At 39.8% G+C, this 17191-nt stretch overlaps 1 protein-coding gene across 4 annotated transcripts in view; it reads left to right on the top strand.

Moving 5' to 3' along the window:
- Positions 1-17191, top strand: part of MTUS2 (microtubule associated scaffold protein 2) — a 263855-nt gene that overhangs the window by 119817 nt on the left and 126847 nt on the right. For all 4 annotated transcript variants that reach the window (XM_071433978.1, XM_071433977.1, XM_071433980.1 and 1 more), the window contains one exon: positions 1381-1587. In XM_071433978.1, coding sequence (XP_071290079.1) covers positions 1381-1587 — 207 coding nt within the window. The remainder of the gene's footprint in view (positions 1-1380; positions 1588-17191) is intronic.

The following is a 17191-nucleotide window of genomic DNA, read 5'->3' as shown; positions in this document are numbered from 1 at the left end:
TTCTCTAGTCTTCTCAAAGTGAAATGCTTCATTAAAATTAATAAGGCTGTGACCTACATAGTTTACAAAAGAATTAAATACTGTAATAATATGACCATATTCTTACTGTGCAGTTAATTTGTATTTTTCTTTATATTATGAATGTTTACTTCTTCCTTTGAAGTTTGTGTCGGGCTAGTGTACAATAGCGTTCACTGAATAAGAACAGAAAAAGAGTGACTTTTTGGCCTTTTCAGAATTTGTTGGTAGCTTTTAATGCTGCCTTTTCTACTACCCCATTTGTCCTGATTAAACACTCTAGCATCAGGTTTTGGAGATTGTTGTTAATATTTTTTTAAAAAATATGTATTTTTGCTGCACAGAATTCCACAGGAATCTGGTATTCTCAAATTTAGGAAGAAAAAGCTCTGTCCAAATTGATGTACACGTGAGGTCTGGAGTCACTTGGGTATCCAGACCTTCCAACCAAAAGAAAAATCTAATTTTTGGTCCTTGACCTTGAAGGCAAGACTGCCGTGATCGTGGACCTTTGGACCTTTGGCCTGTGAAGGAAAAGAGGAGCATTTGTGAACCTGTGTTCTATATTTGCCTAGGAAGGTTTGCCTGAGCAGGAGCAGCAGCCTACAGGTTAGGACAGAAGCTGAAGACAGATGAGTGTTTGGTAACCACAGGCAGAAATCACAGCTGAACTGCTGCTGTGGTCTAACTCCAGGTGTTACAAACCAGCTGCTGTCACTTTGCTGAGACCTGGTGGGTGTCACTCACATGGGCTGATGTCTTAGCAAGGAAAAGTCCACCAGTGGAAATGGCCAGTGGTATGTTAAAAAAGTAGGACTTTACAGGTCATGTCCTTGTTCCCAGGCTTGGCGCAAGAAAAGGGAAATTTTTTTTTAGTGGAATTTAAAAGAAGAACTTCAAAGAAGTGTTTTCTTTGAAATACAAAGAAGTTCTGTGTCCTTGAAGAGGATTGTTGCTGGTTTACAATACTTTCCAAAACTGGAGGTTATGTGTAGCGTGTTTGTCTCTGTGAGTTTTTTTAATTGGCACACAATAAATGTAAAATTAGAAAGCGATACAGCATTGAAGAAGATAACATTAAAAGAAATTTGTAGCAGTGTTTAACTATGTTACTTTGCTGGAAGTTTGAGTTATGCCCCATGGGTACTTGGCACACTTCACCTTTTAAAAAATATTGTGACCTGAAATTTTTCCACCAAATGTCTTTTCAGCGCAGCAAAAAGTAAGACGTCACTGCAGTTTGATCAGCCATTTAAACTTGTATTCAGTCTTAGTACTGCCTTTATGTAGTTGGGAGATACAGGTAATGGTCTCACAGTTAACTTATTTAACAAAAAATTTCTTTCTTTTTCCTTGTTTCAGTTGATCTTAAGAAAGGATCATGTCCAAGTGCTGCAAAATCAAATCTCCCCAAGCCCTGCCCATCTGGACTTCGTCCCCCAGGTTATTCACGGCTGCCAGCAGCTAAGCTGGCTGCATTTGGGTTTGTCAGGAGCTCAAGTGTGTCCTCTGTCTCCAGCAACCAGTCCAACGACAGCGCTCAGAGTGACCAGAGCAGGACAACTAACCGTAAGTCCCAAAAGTGCCCTTCTTTCCAGAGGGATATTAAACAGATGTGTCCAGGATTGTGAAGACTGTAGTTTCCATATAGTTCAGAACTAATGAAATCTGTGCAGTACTCACTAATCTCTTCTGTGCCACTGACTTTGGTTTGGAATCTTGATTGCCCAGTGAAGTTTTTTTAAAAATATGAATAATAATTATTAAATATTAATAAACAAGCATTAAATTCTAACAACTGTTTAAAATATTAATAGTGAGGGATGAATAGGGCCTGAATGTTGAGGAGGTGGTTTTCCTTGCTACAGAGAAAATTCCATTAAGAGTGAATTTGAGGCATTCTTTCTTGTATTTTGTTTTTTACCTGGAACACGCCTTCTTACAAGCTGAAATAGTAAATAAACAGAGCGAACTGCGTTTGGCAAGTAAATGGCAGCCAATGCAGAACAGGACAAATATTATCTAAAATAGGGGCTATAGTCTTTCTCATCTACTTTTCTTCTGCTTCTTAAAATTCAGTATAATAAATTCAGCCAGTGATACGAAAAATTGAGCCAGTGATATGAAAGAGATCAGGACTGATATCATAGTACATCTACCAGACTTTGAATGATCCCCTGGCAGAAATGTCATTCCAAATCCTATTTTCTGCAAAGGCTGTTAATTTTATTAAGTACAAAATAATACCCACTGGATTCTGCAGTCCTTGGGAAATGTGCACATGCCCTGGGCTCAGAGCAGAAAGGGGGATTGAGGGATTTTCCTGCCCGTTTTTCTTTGAAGAGTGGATTGAACCTGAACTGTGTCAATATCAAAGCAAGTGGTATCAGCCCAAGAGGGGTGCAGACAGGGCCTCCTCTGAAGCAGCAGAGGAGACAAGATGCTTCAGGCTCCTAAATCTTTCACTGTTTGTATTAATTTGAAATTAATTAAAATAAATACAATTAATATAGTTCAAAACCCTAAGGATTTTCTCTTTCCCCTTTACATGGGGTGATTGAAATTCAAAAGACTAATGTCAGCAGGGACTTTTAACTTTACCAATGCCCCCAAACATGCTTGTATCTTGTTTTACTGTTGGACTAATCACTCATTTTTTGTTATTTCCTGATAAACTTTACTTTGAGGTAAGTCAGCATCTTTCGCTTTGTGCTTTTACCCTACATTTATGCCTTTTGAAGACTTCTCTTTTTATCTGGTGTTGTCACCTTTTAGTCTTTATTTACCTAAAACCTGTGTTAAGGACAGAATTACCTGATATCTGGTTAGACCTAAACTATGTCTCTGCAAGCAATATTGTTGTTTAGCAGTTTCAGGTGAGAATCTGAAAAAAAATGACAGCTGTAGGTACAACATCATCCTTGAACACACCAGATGTATACAGGTTCATACAAATCTAAGACCAAAATACTCCAGGCTGCTGAATTTGAATCAATTGATTTCTGTTAAAAAAACTGTGGAAGAAGCATTAGCAATCTCAGGCATAGAAAGTTACATCTGATCCTTCCGTTCTCTTAAACGAAGTCGATTTAATTTATGTATTTTGGTGTATTTTTATATTATCTTTGTACATTAAGCCCATAAAAACTGAAACCACATTCCAGTCACTGGAAGGACATGGAAGCATTTGGTTTCCGCTGACTCAGCTGAGGATGGTAGTGCTCTTTGGTGTTGGGATCAGGATGATGTGACCATCTTGTGCATATTACAAGATCAGTTTTGATGGGTATGAAATTACCTAGGGGAAGTGTTCTGCTTGTACGAATTCATGTAGAGATGAGCTCAGCCCATCATCTGATGAAAAACAGCATCTCTAACTTTGCTCTTGCTGCCAAGTTAGATAACTCTTGGAAGCTGTTGTGGAGTTTCCCTCTACCTCCATGTGAGAGCAAGAGAATGAGCCCCTCCCAAGGGTCATCTCTCTCACATGTCTCTGCTGTCTGGCCCAGAAGTCTTTTACTTCTCTGTAGTTCCAAAAGGATAGTGCTTCCTCCTGGACAAAGGTGAGGGAAGGAGAAGGTGTGTTGCCAAGCAGGTGAGGGTACATCTGGTGTTTAGAGTAAGTTGGTAAGTCATGACTTGGTAAGTCATCACACAAGGTGACACCTACCATCACCTGCTTGCTTTGGATTAAAGACAACGTGACTCCTGTTCATGGGGTGGATAAGTAGGAAGAAAAAGTGTTTCCTCACTGGTAATTTATTAACTTTCATAGAAATGTTATCTGTATGAAGCTGTGCCATCTTTTTCTATTTATAGCCTGTGTGCCAGCAAGAGTTAAATTAGTTGTCCAGCACCCAGGGAGCACAAATTAGCTGGTTTCCATTCTACCGCAGCTTATTTAACACAGAGCAGCAGTGCACTTAAACATGCACAGAAAGAACGTAGGGGAGAAGTACTGGCTCAGGAATCTTAGCATGACATATTATTTCTTCCCTTCATTGTCTGCTGGAAGAACAGTTTTATTTAAATTAAATAAATAGCTGATTCTGTAGTTACTACCTGAGATCATGTCTTTGACTAAATCAGGTCTCCTAGAGGGCAAGCAAAAGCTTTACTGTTAATTTCCTAGCTCAGTAGGGTAGAAAAATGCAAAATTATCTAGCTTTAGAAGTCTTCAAACACACATAACACAATTTTCTATTTAAGCAGCATCTCTGCATGTCAGGGAGACAAAAGTAGTTGATAACATCTTACAAGTGTGCATTTGTTATAAATAGAGGAGCTGCTACTGTTGTAAATCACGGAGCTCATTTCAAAATCATGACATTTTGTAGGTTACTAAAAAGCCAATGACTATGGCTAGGTGAGAGGAAAACACTGGTTTATTTTAAGGACAGAGTGTTTAAGGGTAAACAGTGATTCTTTAAGGGACCCTGGTGAGATCCTGTTCTTGCTTTTCTCTCCTCTGCCAGATGTCTTGCTAGTTCTGCCTAAACACATTTATTTTCAGAAGTTCCAGCTAGTGTCTCTGTCTAGGGAGTAAAACCTACTTGTTTAGAAAAAGGAGACATGATGTTTGTGTTGAGGGGAAGTTTGTTAATGGAGCTGCAATGTGGAAGCTTTGTTCTTCACCAGATTTCCCCCTTCCTGTGACCCCTCTAAAAGCTGTAAGCCTGGATGTGCATGGAGCCTGTGCTGTGCTGCTTGGTTCACTTTCTGGCAATACCTCACATATTCAGATTGACACAATTAAATGGATTTGAAGCTGTGGGACTGTGCTCTTTTCCCATGGTGAGACAGGACACACTGCTCAGTACTTGTCTGCTTGTCCTTGGGTCTTTCCTGGAGTTCCATCCCAGGGTTGTGGGTATCAGCCAGGCTGCTCTTTGCCAAAACCATGCCAGCAGTAACAGTCTAGTCACCAGCTGCTAACCAGGATCTGTCATAATGGGGCTCTGCTGCTATGAGGTCCTGCCCAATTTTCTGTTGAGACTGAAGGGGCAGCCTCTGGGAAAGCCTCTGAGGCTCAGCTCCTGGTCCTGATACCAGTAGTCCACAGATCTGTTCTGTGGCACAGATAGGTTTGTCCACTAATATCACTAATATCTTTGTTCAAGATTACCTGCAAAATTCAAATTTAGCCCCAGCTCTGGTGTACTACTTTTAAGGTTTTAAAAAAATGCCTGGTATTTCAGGTGATTATTCTTTATTTAGAAAAAGGGAGTTTTATACATCTAAAAACTTGTTGCTGGTTTGCAGTCTAAATTGACTTGCACTGAAAAATTGAGATACTTCAGTCTAAGAGGAGTGTGAACGTGTTCTACAAAATATGAGAAAAAGTGAATGACTAGAAAGTCATGTTAAAGTTGAAACCACTATGTTTTGCAGTGGAGAGAAACAATTGTATAAACATAAAGAGAAACTTCCAATTTAAACCACTTGTAACAAAATACTTTGTGGATTTTCTTTTGGAATTTTAAATGCACTATATGGAAGCTTCCCCTGTGTCTGTCCCAATAAAATTTGTATGAGAGGTTCACGTCATCCACCAAAACCCACAGTTGTGGGATGTGGTTCTCAGTATTATCTTGTGATTCTGCAGTGAGGCAACATGATGCTCAGACTGTACCTTCTGTTTCACTGGTTTGAGGGGCTCAGAGTTCTCTCACCTGTATCTGCATTTTGAGTGACCATCTGAATGTCCCGCTCACACAATTAGGTTTATGTCTTCATCAGCATAGACTCTAACTTGCTGTAGGTACCACATGGGAAAGAGTTTTCCAAGCACTGTGGAAGAATTTGATGTGTGGAGGATTGGAAGGAGGGTGGATTGTTTAGAATGAGTTAAGGTATGCCAACTGCTAGGAGTTCAGGAGATGGAAGAATGTTGGTATAACATCAGGAAATACTTCATAGTCATAAGTCTGAAAAAATAGTCTTCCAACTCAAGCAGTGAAATCCCTGTTGCTTAAGGTTCTTTAAATAGAACAATGGCACGGTGTTAGAGGCAATTCTTCTCCGTCGACGTGCTAGACTAAAAGACATAATGCTATTCAGTATCTACCCACAGCTCTGAGTGCTGAAGCAATTTATTTTGGGAGTGAGCAAGAAAATAGTGATGAATATTTCAAAACTTGTTTTAGTATCTCTCGACAGCTATTGTTTTGATAAAAATGATAGAAAAATGAAACTGCATGTTTTAGTGATGTAAACTTCCATGATCCTTTCTTCAGTATATATTTATTTCTCACTGGTTTTTGACCTTGAATTGCCTGACCTTGCTAAATGTTGAATTTCCATTCTAATAAGCAACAATGTCAAAGTGTCAGATTCAGGTGGGTGGAGAAATGAAGAAATTAAAGTGAGCACAGAAGCCTTGAATAGATGCCTAATTGCCTCCAAAATGGGTAGAACATTCAAAATTGTCACATGGTAGACAGGTAAACCAGTTGTTCTTAAATACATAAGTATTATGTTAATATGAAGAATTTCCTGCATGAAAATACTTTCCAATCATATTTCTCTGACTGATTTTCTGTTCAGTTTTCTACATTACAAATTCAGGGGTTTTTTCCCTTCTGATATTAATGCCTTGATGGAAGAATCACTTTATGCCATCATTTCACTGTGAATAGGACTAAAATAGAACAGTATTGAGATTCTCAGCTTTGTGGGATGAAGCATCTGGAAAAGTGCAGTATGGCAGCTAGGAAGAGCAAGGGCTATAAGACATTTTAGCTGCCTTTACTTAGCAGCATTTACTTTTCATACTCTAGTTGCTAATTATGGGGGGAAAATGATTCAAATACTTTCTTGGGGGTGTGGGCACAGAGGTTTCTCTCTATTTGCAGAGATTGAAACAACAGTGCTGAAGTATAAGTTGGCTATTAATTTCAGTGGGTTTTAGATATAGTGCTTATGATAGCATTTTAATGTGGTATTATTTTAATAGCTTAGATAATGTCTTTGCTATCTCCATTGTTACTTCTTCCCCTGCCCATCAGAACACATAGCAGAGGTGAGCACTTCCACATTGGAAGGATCTTACCACCCCTTGTAATGAATAAGTAGAGGCAGGAAGATCAAGCTGGTTTGGAGATGCAGAACTACTTTCATATGAAGATGCCAACCTGAAATATTTAAACGGTTTCCAGTTTTGCTGAGCTGAAGTTTGTCAAAACTGAAGAAATCCATGAAACTCTGAATTCTGCAAAGCTTGCTTTTTATGAGCAAAGAAATGTTGAAAGAACTTTGCCAAGGTCTTGTGCCAGCTCAACTCAAGTGCTTAATCATCATGTTTGTTATTGTTATAAAGTGCCATATAAAATCTGTGGTTTTAGTGTAAGAAGTCCAGTCTGGGAGATTCTGCGTCTGTGTTCTAAAATTGTCCCGGCAGCTCCAGTTCCAGTTTTTGGCACTTATTTCTGTCTGGCTTTTAAAAAGTGGCTTAAATGATCAACCTCACTTTCCTGTCTGTAAAATGGGGTGGGAGAGTACAAATGTTTGTGCATGTATTGGGTAATGGGACGGCAAGGAAGAAACAGATAGTGACAAATCCTCTTTCCTGGCCCACTTCCACACAGGATTATTTGACTGATTATGTGCACCTAATTTAGTCACCAGGACTCTTAGTGTTTAATCTGCAGAGGGCAAAAAGTAGTTCAAACCACTTGCACGCCAGGCTGCCAGACACCAGTTTCACTGGAGAAGGCAGTGCATTTCCCCAGGATTAGATTATTCCCATTACAGACACCCAAGGTGTCTCTGTCCTCTAACTCGGTGGGAAAATGTTGATTCAATGATCAGTGTGGTGGATGTAGCTACTGTGGCAACCTGCTTGGTGCCCCTATAGTGGAAGGTTTCATCAGCCCCTTCTTTATTTTAAAGAAAAATATAAAGAAAAATAATCCTCTGGTAGGGATGTGAGAAAGACATGAGGAAGAAGAGAGCTGATGGTGCAGTGTGAATTTTACAGTCTGGGGAAAAACCTCTGTCAGTCCAGAGCCAGTAACTGGCACAAGCACTGTATTCATCTTTCTGGGGACACTCAGCACTTGAACAGTGGCACTTAAAGTGTCCTTTTCAAAATATGAAGACAAGGAGCAGCTAGAACGTGTCTGTCACATCCAAATTAAAACCCTTCTTAAGACCAGAAAACTCACTATAAATTGCCTCTTTTTCATACTTTAATCTTCCTATTCTATCTGTTGAGGGGAGAAATACTCGTTTAGAAGTGAACCCTGTGGGTATTCATTGAAATGGATTAATCTTTTAATTTAGCCCAGAAAAAAAATTAAGGAATAAAGCTTTGAAGAAATGAGAGCTCATCCATTTCTCTTTTTCTTTTTCCTTTTTCTTTTCGTAATTTTTTTTCTCCCCTCGCCTTCTAAAGGAATCTCAGTAAAAATCTTCAGTCTCCCACTAATGAAGTATGAGAAACTTTAGAGAAACTTTCTGCTTCACCGTGTCTCTCTCATGCATTTAATTTCAGTTTATATATCAATATTTAAAAAGGGTTAATTTTGGATGTCTAGCTGTGGGGCTTATCACTGGTGTATTCCACTGACTTCATCTCCAGTTTTTGTGGTTTCTGAAATTCAAGCCTGTGGTAATCTAGATGCATTCAGCTCTATAAAGATACATCTTCAAAAAGCACCACATATTGCTTCTGGTGCAATTCTGCATTTTGTATTGTCTGTGAGGTTGAAGCCAGTGAGCACAGTGAGGCATTCTGGCTTTGAAATCTTTAAGTAAATCAAACAGTTGCCTGACTGAACCAATTACTGTCAGTGACAAAAATCATTACAGACTCTATGATAATAGGCTTTCTTCCAAAGATAACTTTTCCCCCCCAAAAATAAGTATTAATTTGAAAATACAAGAAGTTTGATATGGTAGTTATGAGCCAAATTTGAGTCATAATGAGACAAAGAGAAATACCTGTGTAACAGTTTGAAGTTGTGTAAATTTTGAAAGTATTTTTTAAATTATGTTTTGCCTTGTGTGATTTCTGCTTAGGGTCAATGAAGCTTTTAGCTTGTTTTCCTAAACAAGAAGCAAATAAGCTTGAGGTTCAGTGTTTCTTTGATCTCTCTCAACAAGGACTAAATTTAAAAAGTGAAACTGAGATGATCTCCTTGCAATCATATTATTAACAGCTGTAGTCCAAAGTAAAATGTTGTGAATTTGTCACACACACGGTTCAATCCAGTTGCCTTGCCAGCAATAAACAGGACCAAAGTTACAAGTACTGTAAATATGACTGGCAAATCTCATTTAGACCAAAAGGTTTCAGAAAACAAAACTGTCCTCTTTATAGAGCATGAAAAATCAATTAACAAAATGGTATGCTCTTGCAAAATGAAGTGTGGATAATGAACACAAACAATTGGGGTTTGGGAAAAGCCTGTAAACTGTCCCTTTGGGGAGGGAGGGTGACTGATTAGTTGAGGAGAACCATGTGGATTAGTGCAGGTATGTATTAACAGCAGAGCAAAGGAAGACAAACTTCAAAGATGTTTCCAATCTTTGATCCCATTAGGAATCCTGCAGAAGACTTGTGAATTCTAATTTAGTAGCATGAGAAGTGTCACAACCAAAAGAGTGCAGCACTATTTTTAGAGGAAAAACTTCTTCCATGTAGAGGTTGGGCTGGAGTATCACTCATGACATTTTTTCCATCACACTAAACTAAACAGGTTAAAATTGAGGTCATTTATGTAAGTCTTCCAGGTGCTTTTGAGAATATCTGAAATAAAAGAAGGATTAGCATCTTTTGCAGCTTTCATTATTGCCATGACTCTGTTAGTTGTTATCCAAGAACTTGAAAATTGCAGTTTAAACAGCTCCCTTCTGGCTTGCTGCTTGACAATCTCTAGAGGCCTGGACAAGACTACAGGAGGCTGTAAACAGCTCAGAATGTAGTGGTTCTTTGTCTTGTAACAAGTGTGAGACCATAGGCTTTCAACTTGGGACTTCCAGAGTTAATTTAAATGCTAGAAGAAAGCTGGCTAAAGTCTGAAACAAGTAAAACCACCACTGGCAGAAAAATGACAGACTGAGACCCTCCAACCAAGAGCAGTAAGCTGAATAAAACAGGAATAATTGCACAGTCTTTTCCTCCATGGTGGGAGTTATTGGAAACTGTGGGCTGTTGGCACACAGGACATCAGTGACACCACCATCAGCAGTAGCAGACACTCAGTCCCTTGGAAATGAGCCCAGGAAATGGTAGTATGCTTCCCATGGGGCAGCTTTAAGGGTCTACCTGTGGAATTGGTATGGTTGGAGGAAAAAGGTGCTGCCATTTCTGTCGTTTACACACATGCCTATGACTCTCTGTTCCCTATGGCAAGGAGTCACTTAAGCTGGGCTACATGGTGTAAATCTTTAATATATGCTATTCCCAACTTCATGATCTGCTCATGTGCCTTGACACAGCGTAAATTGCCATCACTACTTCCATAGCAGGCTAAGCAGTCAGAAATACTTATGCAGAAATATGAACATTTAGGATGAGAGAATAAAGTGCTCTGATTCAGAGGTGGGAACTGGACCTCGTTGGAAGAGCTGTCAGTGTTCCCACATAAACCTCGACATCGGATCGTGAGTCTCAGGGTTTGTCTCAGAACGGGGCAGGTCACTCCCTGTGTGCTGATTCACCAGCCAGTCATAAGGGTGCTCTGCTGTTTTAGTGCACACTACCTGCTTTGGGCCACTAGGCATTGAGCAGTGTGTGTTTCTATGTAAAAAGGTAAAAACTGCTAACCAGAACACAAGGGAGATGGATGCATACACTGGCCAGCTGCTGCACTGGTGGCAGCACCAACTTCTAGCAGCACTGATGCTGCACAGTGGTCCTTGGTGAGACAAAACCAGGACAGATCAGTTTGTTTTTGCATGTCACCAACCCTTCTCCAGCTGAATGTGACACCAGTCTTTTCTATTTGTTTTCTTATTTAAAGTAAGTCTCCCAAAGAAGATGAATTCCATTATAGTCCTTAATTAAACTACCGCAAAGAAAGAAAATAGCTTCTAATTTGCAGAGAAGACTCTGGAGACGCCCTTCTACCCCACCCCTAAAAGCAGAGAAAGAAGTTAAATGAAGGTAGATGAGTTGTCTCCTACCACTGCCATGCATCTCAGAAATACTGTGCATTTCTGGTGCCCTGATTAAGATTATTAGGTGAAATATTGAAGTTCAGTCAGTGATTAACTTCCTGTCTATCACACATTGCAGTTACACTGTGCTCCTCCCAGGCATTTCTGGAAAGGTGTGCACAACCTCCAAAGCAACTGAGCAAAACTGAGTCAGGAATGCTGATGGCATGTCTCAATCAAAACATCTTATGGCCAAACCTTGGAAACCCTTGTATTGTCTTCTCCTGCTGCTAAACTGTATGGAATAGTGTGGGCTAGAGTTCAGTCTGTGCCCTCAAGTGTATGGCATGATTTTTTGGGTTTAAACGACAGAATTAAAAATACATCACTTTTAACCAGATTTTTTTCTCCTAAAAATAAGAATATATAATTTATTTGCTGTTTTTTATAAGCTCTTCTGTTCACTTCTTACTGCACGTGAGACAATCTATGAGTTAATATTACTTTTGTAATCTGAGGAAAGGGGATTTCCCAATGAATGTTATTACAATACTTTAATTTAAACTGAAGGCCTATTTTTAGATGCTTGGATGTGTCTTGGAATAAAACATTCCTTCTCTGACATGTTCTAATGTTGACTAAATGTATTATGTACTGCATCTAGGTATCTAAGGAATTTTAATTGTCTCAGAGGTACACAATAGTGTTTTAGAATTAGGATATTTATCACTTGTCACAGCTTGTAAATTTAGATACAGAACAGGCCTGTACACTGTCAAACTGTGTGGGAAAGAGGAATAGGAGGTAGCGTCATGGTCTCTGTATGCCTTCCAAGGAATAGTTTGGAAGTATGTTCTAAAAATGTCTAAGATGTACTTTAAAAAGGTGTCGTTTAAAAAAGCTTCAACCTGAAGGAAAGATGCAAGAAAATTTAAAAGAAAAAAGCTGATGCTAAGAAACTGTCTCTTGTGTGCACAAGTCAGTGCCACTTCTTTGGCAGAGCGATAGCTGCTCTAAGAAATGTGCTGAATTATGCATGGCTTACCAACAGTCCTGCTCTGGAGCTCAGTTGTGATGGCTTGGGGGAATGTGTGCACTCCTGAACTGCCATCTCTCCACCCATTGTGTGAATCAAAAGTACCTGCAGATAAAAAATTCAGATTAATTGAGAAAAGCCTCCAAGCAGCTCAGTAAGTGATAGAAGCTTGCTATCAGTGACAGCTGGAAGATAAAACTGCGGACTGTCACGGTAAACAATTTGCAGCTATGATTTGTTTGGTACTCCCCACTTTGAAGCATGCCAGCTATCATGTTTATAAACAGCACAACTAGTAAAACTAGTTTAAAACATGAAAGATTTGTATATTTTAAATCAGACTGACTTTTTCATGGAGCCTACAGTTTTATAACTGTAATTTTTGATTTTGTTTTTCTTTTTAATTGGGTGGATGGTGAATGTTTCCCTAAGTGGTATCTCAGCAGCTGTCATAAGGTGGTTCCTGCCCTTTGCCAGGGTGGTGGGAAGCATCTTGGCAGGACTGAAGCAAAGCAGCGAGGTCCATTTATGACTTCTCCCCTGCCCATATAGCCAGATATTTGGAGTGATTATCCTGCTAAAATACTGTATAATGCCAGTTTATAGTTCTTTAAATGTGGCCATTCTGTTAGTGTTTGATTCCAACTATCTCTATTTGGCTGTTTTCCCTCATGGCTTTAGACAGGGAGCTCCCTCTCTTGTGGGTGCTGCCCATCGCTTGCATGGCACCCAGTGATGATTTGGAAGACTGGTGCTAAATAAGAATTGTGGTAACATTTGCCTCTACTACAGCAGGTACAAAGCTTCACCCTGCTTTTTTTTTTTGCAGTTTGTAATTAACTAATGAAATGTTTATGCAATTAGCTTTGATAATGCTTCCAGGAAAACACTGCATGCTTGTTTGAAAGTTTACCTCACTATATAGGTATTTTAGAGGGAAGTTGATTGGGGAAGAAACCTCTCTTGGAGTTTTTAGATGTTTTTCACTGGGTGGATTGTAAAGAAGTCAGGGTTTTCCCCAGACTTGGATTTCTGAAGTTTTTGCAACTTTCATTGCCAATGCAAGGTCCTCCCACTGCTTGACATAATGTCCCTCCCTGTCACTTGGATACAGGCCAGATGTGCTGGCATCTCACATGGGCAGCTCGGGCTGGCTGAACCAATTGTGGTGGCTGAGCTCACACAATTGCTCAGTCAAAAGCTCAGTCACATCAGCCCTGTGAGCGTGCACAAACTCTGCCTGTGGCTAACAAGGTGCTGCTGCCTCTGCCTGTGGGTGTGGGGGCGAGGAACTGGCTGCTGGCACCTTTGGACATTTTACCCTCTCAGCTGCAGCACTTTGAATATGGGGATCCCACTGCACCAGGGGTGCAGCTGAGAACCAAACACTCTCAACTTTCCTCATCCCTGTCCTTGGCTTGGCATGGGACCTGATAATAATAATACAATTTTGCCTTGAGAATGGGACACGAGGTGTAGGAGCCTCCTGCAGTAAAATAAACTAGGTCGGTACAGCACTTTGTGTGTTGTATGTCCCCCAATATGTAGTGAATATTCCTGCATAGCAAGTGATATGTTATTTACAGCATTTTGGTTACACTTAGAATAAATTTATTTAAATTTAACTTCTCGTCAGCATTAGCTTGCAGGCCTGGAGATAAATAAGCCACCGTTGAGTTTAGACTTTTGTAGCATTCTATTCTGCTTAGCAGTTTTTTAACTATGCAATTCTGGCAACATTTTAGCAAAGATACATGAACAAATCACCTTATATAAATTGCTGTTCATCTGGTAAGGGCTGGGGGGGCTTTAAGTTTTACTCTCCCCTTCTCTTTTGCAGTATTGTCCTGGAGATGAAGCAGTTTTTCTGTTAGTGATTCAAAGGAAATGGATACATGGTATAAAAATGTTCAGAGCAATCTGCAAGTGCTGAGAGAGTTTAGCTGGAAATGGCCCTGGCATCCACCCACCCTGCATCAAGAGTCCTAAACTTTCCTTGAGCCAAGGGGGTTTTCAGCACAGGAATTCAAGGCAAACTCTCCTAGGACTCAGAGTGATGCATGGGAATTAAACAGTACACATACAGGGAGTAATTAAGGGCTTAAGGATCACTTGCACTCATACTAACTTGAATACTTGTTTTCATTGGCTTCATAAGGCCTAGTCAGCACCGTATACCTTGGAAGGAGAGGTCTCCAGCAATCTGCTGCAGCACCAGCTGGGAATTCACATCATCCAGGGAACTTGGGAACAGGGTGTTTCCACTGTGACTGCAAGTGGGAACTCCAACAATAACAGATAAAAAGCAACGTACGTTTTCAAATATCTCACTTTTGTTTAAAAAAGCCCCCACAAAGATTATTACACACTTGAAGGTTAATCTATTTACAGCTGCATAAAGAGCTCCAGTTAGCTGAAATATGGAGAGCCTCTCTATACAGTAGTGTTAGTACCAGCTCCACCAATTCTATAAAAATTGCCTGCACTTTCCTGCTGGCTGAAGGGATGCAGCGTGGTGACAGATTTTACCATTTCTGTGTTGCATGATATAGCTAGGCACAGAAATTTTTATTTTTGGTGGACAAACCTGTTCAGTTTGGACAAAACTCTTAAGTAAATATTTAATACATTGATATTTCTAAAGAAATTTCTGTTGGAAGCTGTTGGTAAATGATAATTTGTTTTCTTCTAGAAAACTGTTGGGAGGCAGGCAAGTGTTGTGATCACTGCCTTGTGAAAAGGATGAGCTCTCTCACATGAGCCATCTTGGAGCATATTGGAAGGTTTACCTGGGATATTTGAAGCCCAGGTGCCTTCAGCTCTCTGAACCTGCTGTGTCCCAGGATACTTGGTCTGAGACCCAGAGACAGGCTTTCTGGGACCACAACAGGGAAAATTACCACCAGTTGTGGGAACAATGCACTGGATGAGAAGTTCGCCCAAACCATGTCAGGGGGAGAATGATAATGCTTCAAGACCATGTCTGAAGTGTTCTGAAAAAAAAGTCACACTTAGCCACTTGTTCACAGCTCCAATGGAGCAAAGCTCTGCTTCCTTGGGGAAAGTTTTAGGAGCATTTATGCTTTTATATAAAGCAATGATGTCCCCTCCAGACTTCCTGAGTTGAGGGAGAACTTCCATGGGTGTGTTTCAGCAGTGAAGTAGATATAGTCCTTCATCTCTGTAAAGCTGGCTTTGGCATTTATCATATCAAAGTATTCAAATTTATGAAGCAGTTTCTTGGAGCTCAGTTAGTCCCATGGGTGACTTTTTTATAGAACCAGCAGCCAAGCTGCCTCCTTGTTAAAATTGCACAGAGAGAACTGTGTCATTTGAACTGCAGGGAAATTAGAGCAGGCTAATCAAAAAATAGCAAATCTGGAAGTTAGACATTAAAGGTGCTTTCATATAGACCACAAGACATGAGCCTAGAAATGTGGTCCTAATGTGTACCATACTCTAGTGCACAAGTAAAAGTATAGCCAGAATGCAGCCAGAAAAGACCTTATTTGATAAGAACTTTTCCCATTAAAAATGGTAATGAATATATGTAAGGCATTTCACAAAGCTTTATCGGGAGATCAGAGACGTAGGGTCACTGAAAACAGGGCAGCCTGGTGAGAAGTCCTTGCTCTTGAGGGATGGTCAGTAACACTGAGCTTGGTTTGGGGCAGATTTTCTCTACTGTTGTTTATCACATGTGTAAAGGATGGACCTTGACTAGGAAGCTTGTTTCCTTTAAATTTTTTGAAAATAATTCATGATGTCTAACCTATATTTCTCTTGCAAGAGTTTATGCCTGCTTGTCTTGTTCTTTCTGAAGAGGATGCAGAGAATTGCTTCTGCCCAATACAAATGCAGAGAATTGTTTCTGCCTAATACATATTTGAAGACTCCTGTTATGTCTCATCTCATTTCCCTCTGTAGAAATGAATCAATCCATGTGGTTCAGCTCGTTCCTATGCCATGCTTTCAAAGACCTCTGATAATTTTCTATTCCTTACCTTTGGACTTCTTCTACTTTGCCTGAGTGTGATTCCCTGACCTAGACTAGTTACAGAAAGCTAATATAAATCCCACTTTGTAAAACTTTTCATAAAGGAAGTCAATCACCTATCAAGGTCAATGAAATTAAATCTTTCAGAGTTGATATAAACTTGCCTAGGATACCAATCAGAGAACAGGCAGAGCCAGGGAGATGACCCAAGGCCCCAACTCCCTAGCCAGTCCTTGTGAAGGCTGGCAAACAAACTGCCTGCAAGCCTTTCCTTGGAGAAATGTACCATGAGGAATCACTAAAAGGTCTGGACTGCCCCCCAGACTGGTCCTTTTTCTTGCAAGATGTGAGTTGTAGCAGTGCCTCTCATATTTATGTGCTGACTGCTCTGGGTATGGCATTCACCCAGCTGAACTCCTACAGCTCCAGTCTCTTGCAGGTTGAAGGCATGACAATTTGAAATGTGCTTTTATCCTCTTCCTTCTCACCTTCAAAACCTTCTGCAAATGGAGCTGGGCATCCAAGTTTAAGTTATATTCAGGTAAATGTGCGTATTTTAGTAATGGATTAGAGAAAAAAAGCAGAGCATTTTAAAAAAGAAGAGCTGGTATATGCTGCTTGCTCCAACCAGAGCTCACTTCATCAACCCAATAAAGTAAAACTACAAGTATCTGTAAAATGAGGTTGTAGGGGAGGTTGCCCAGCATGAGCTGCAATTGCAGGAAATTATTTCTTCTTAATTATTGTGCAGTAGTGAGTATATTAAAATGTTCCACCTTCTCCTTAGCAATGTGATGTTTGCTGAACCACACCACATCTCAGCTACACTGAGTAAATACATATTTATCTATCTGATTTAAAAATGTTAAAATATTTTAATTGTTATTAAGCTGATCTACACATCTTACCTTGGCAATGGCTCGGACATGTTTACATTTTTATTGTTTGTTTGGGGTTTTTTTGTGGTTTGGTGTTTGGGTTGTTTTTTTCTCTTTAGTAAGATACATTTATTCATTTTCTTCTCTTCTCTATTGGAA

The sequence above is a fragment of the Agelaius tricolor genome, unplaced genomic scaffold (genome assembly GCF_023055355.1).
Source record: "Agelaius tricolor isolate 1412-34295 unplaced genomic scaffold, bAgeTri1.0.p SCAF_9, whole genome shotgun sequence".
Lineage (NCBI taxonomy): Eukaryota > Metazoa > Chordata > Aves > Passeriformes > Icteridae > Agelaius > Agelaius tricolor.
Note: the sequence above shows the minus strand (reverse complement) of the source record. Positions and strands in the feature narration are given on the sequence as shown.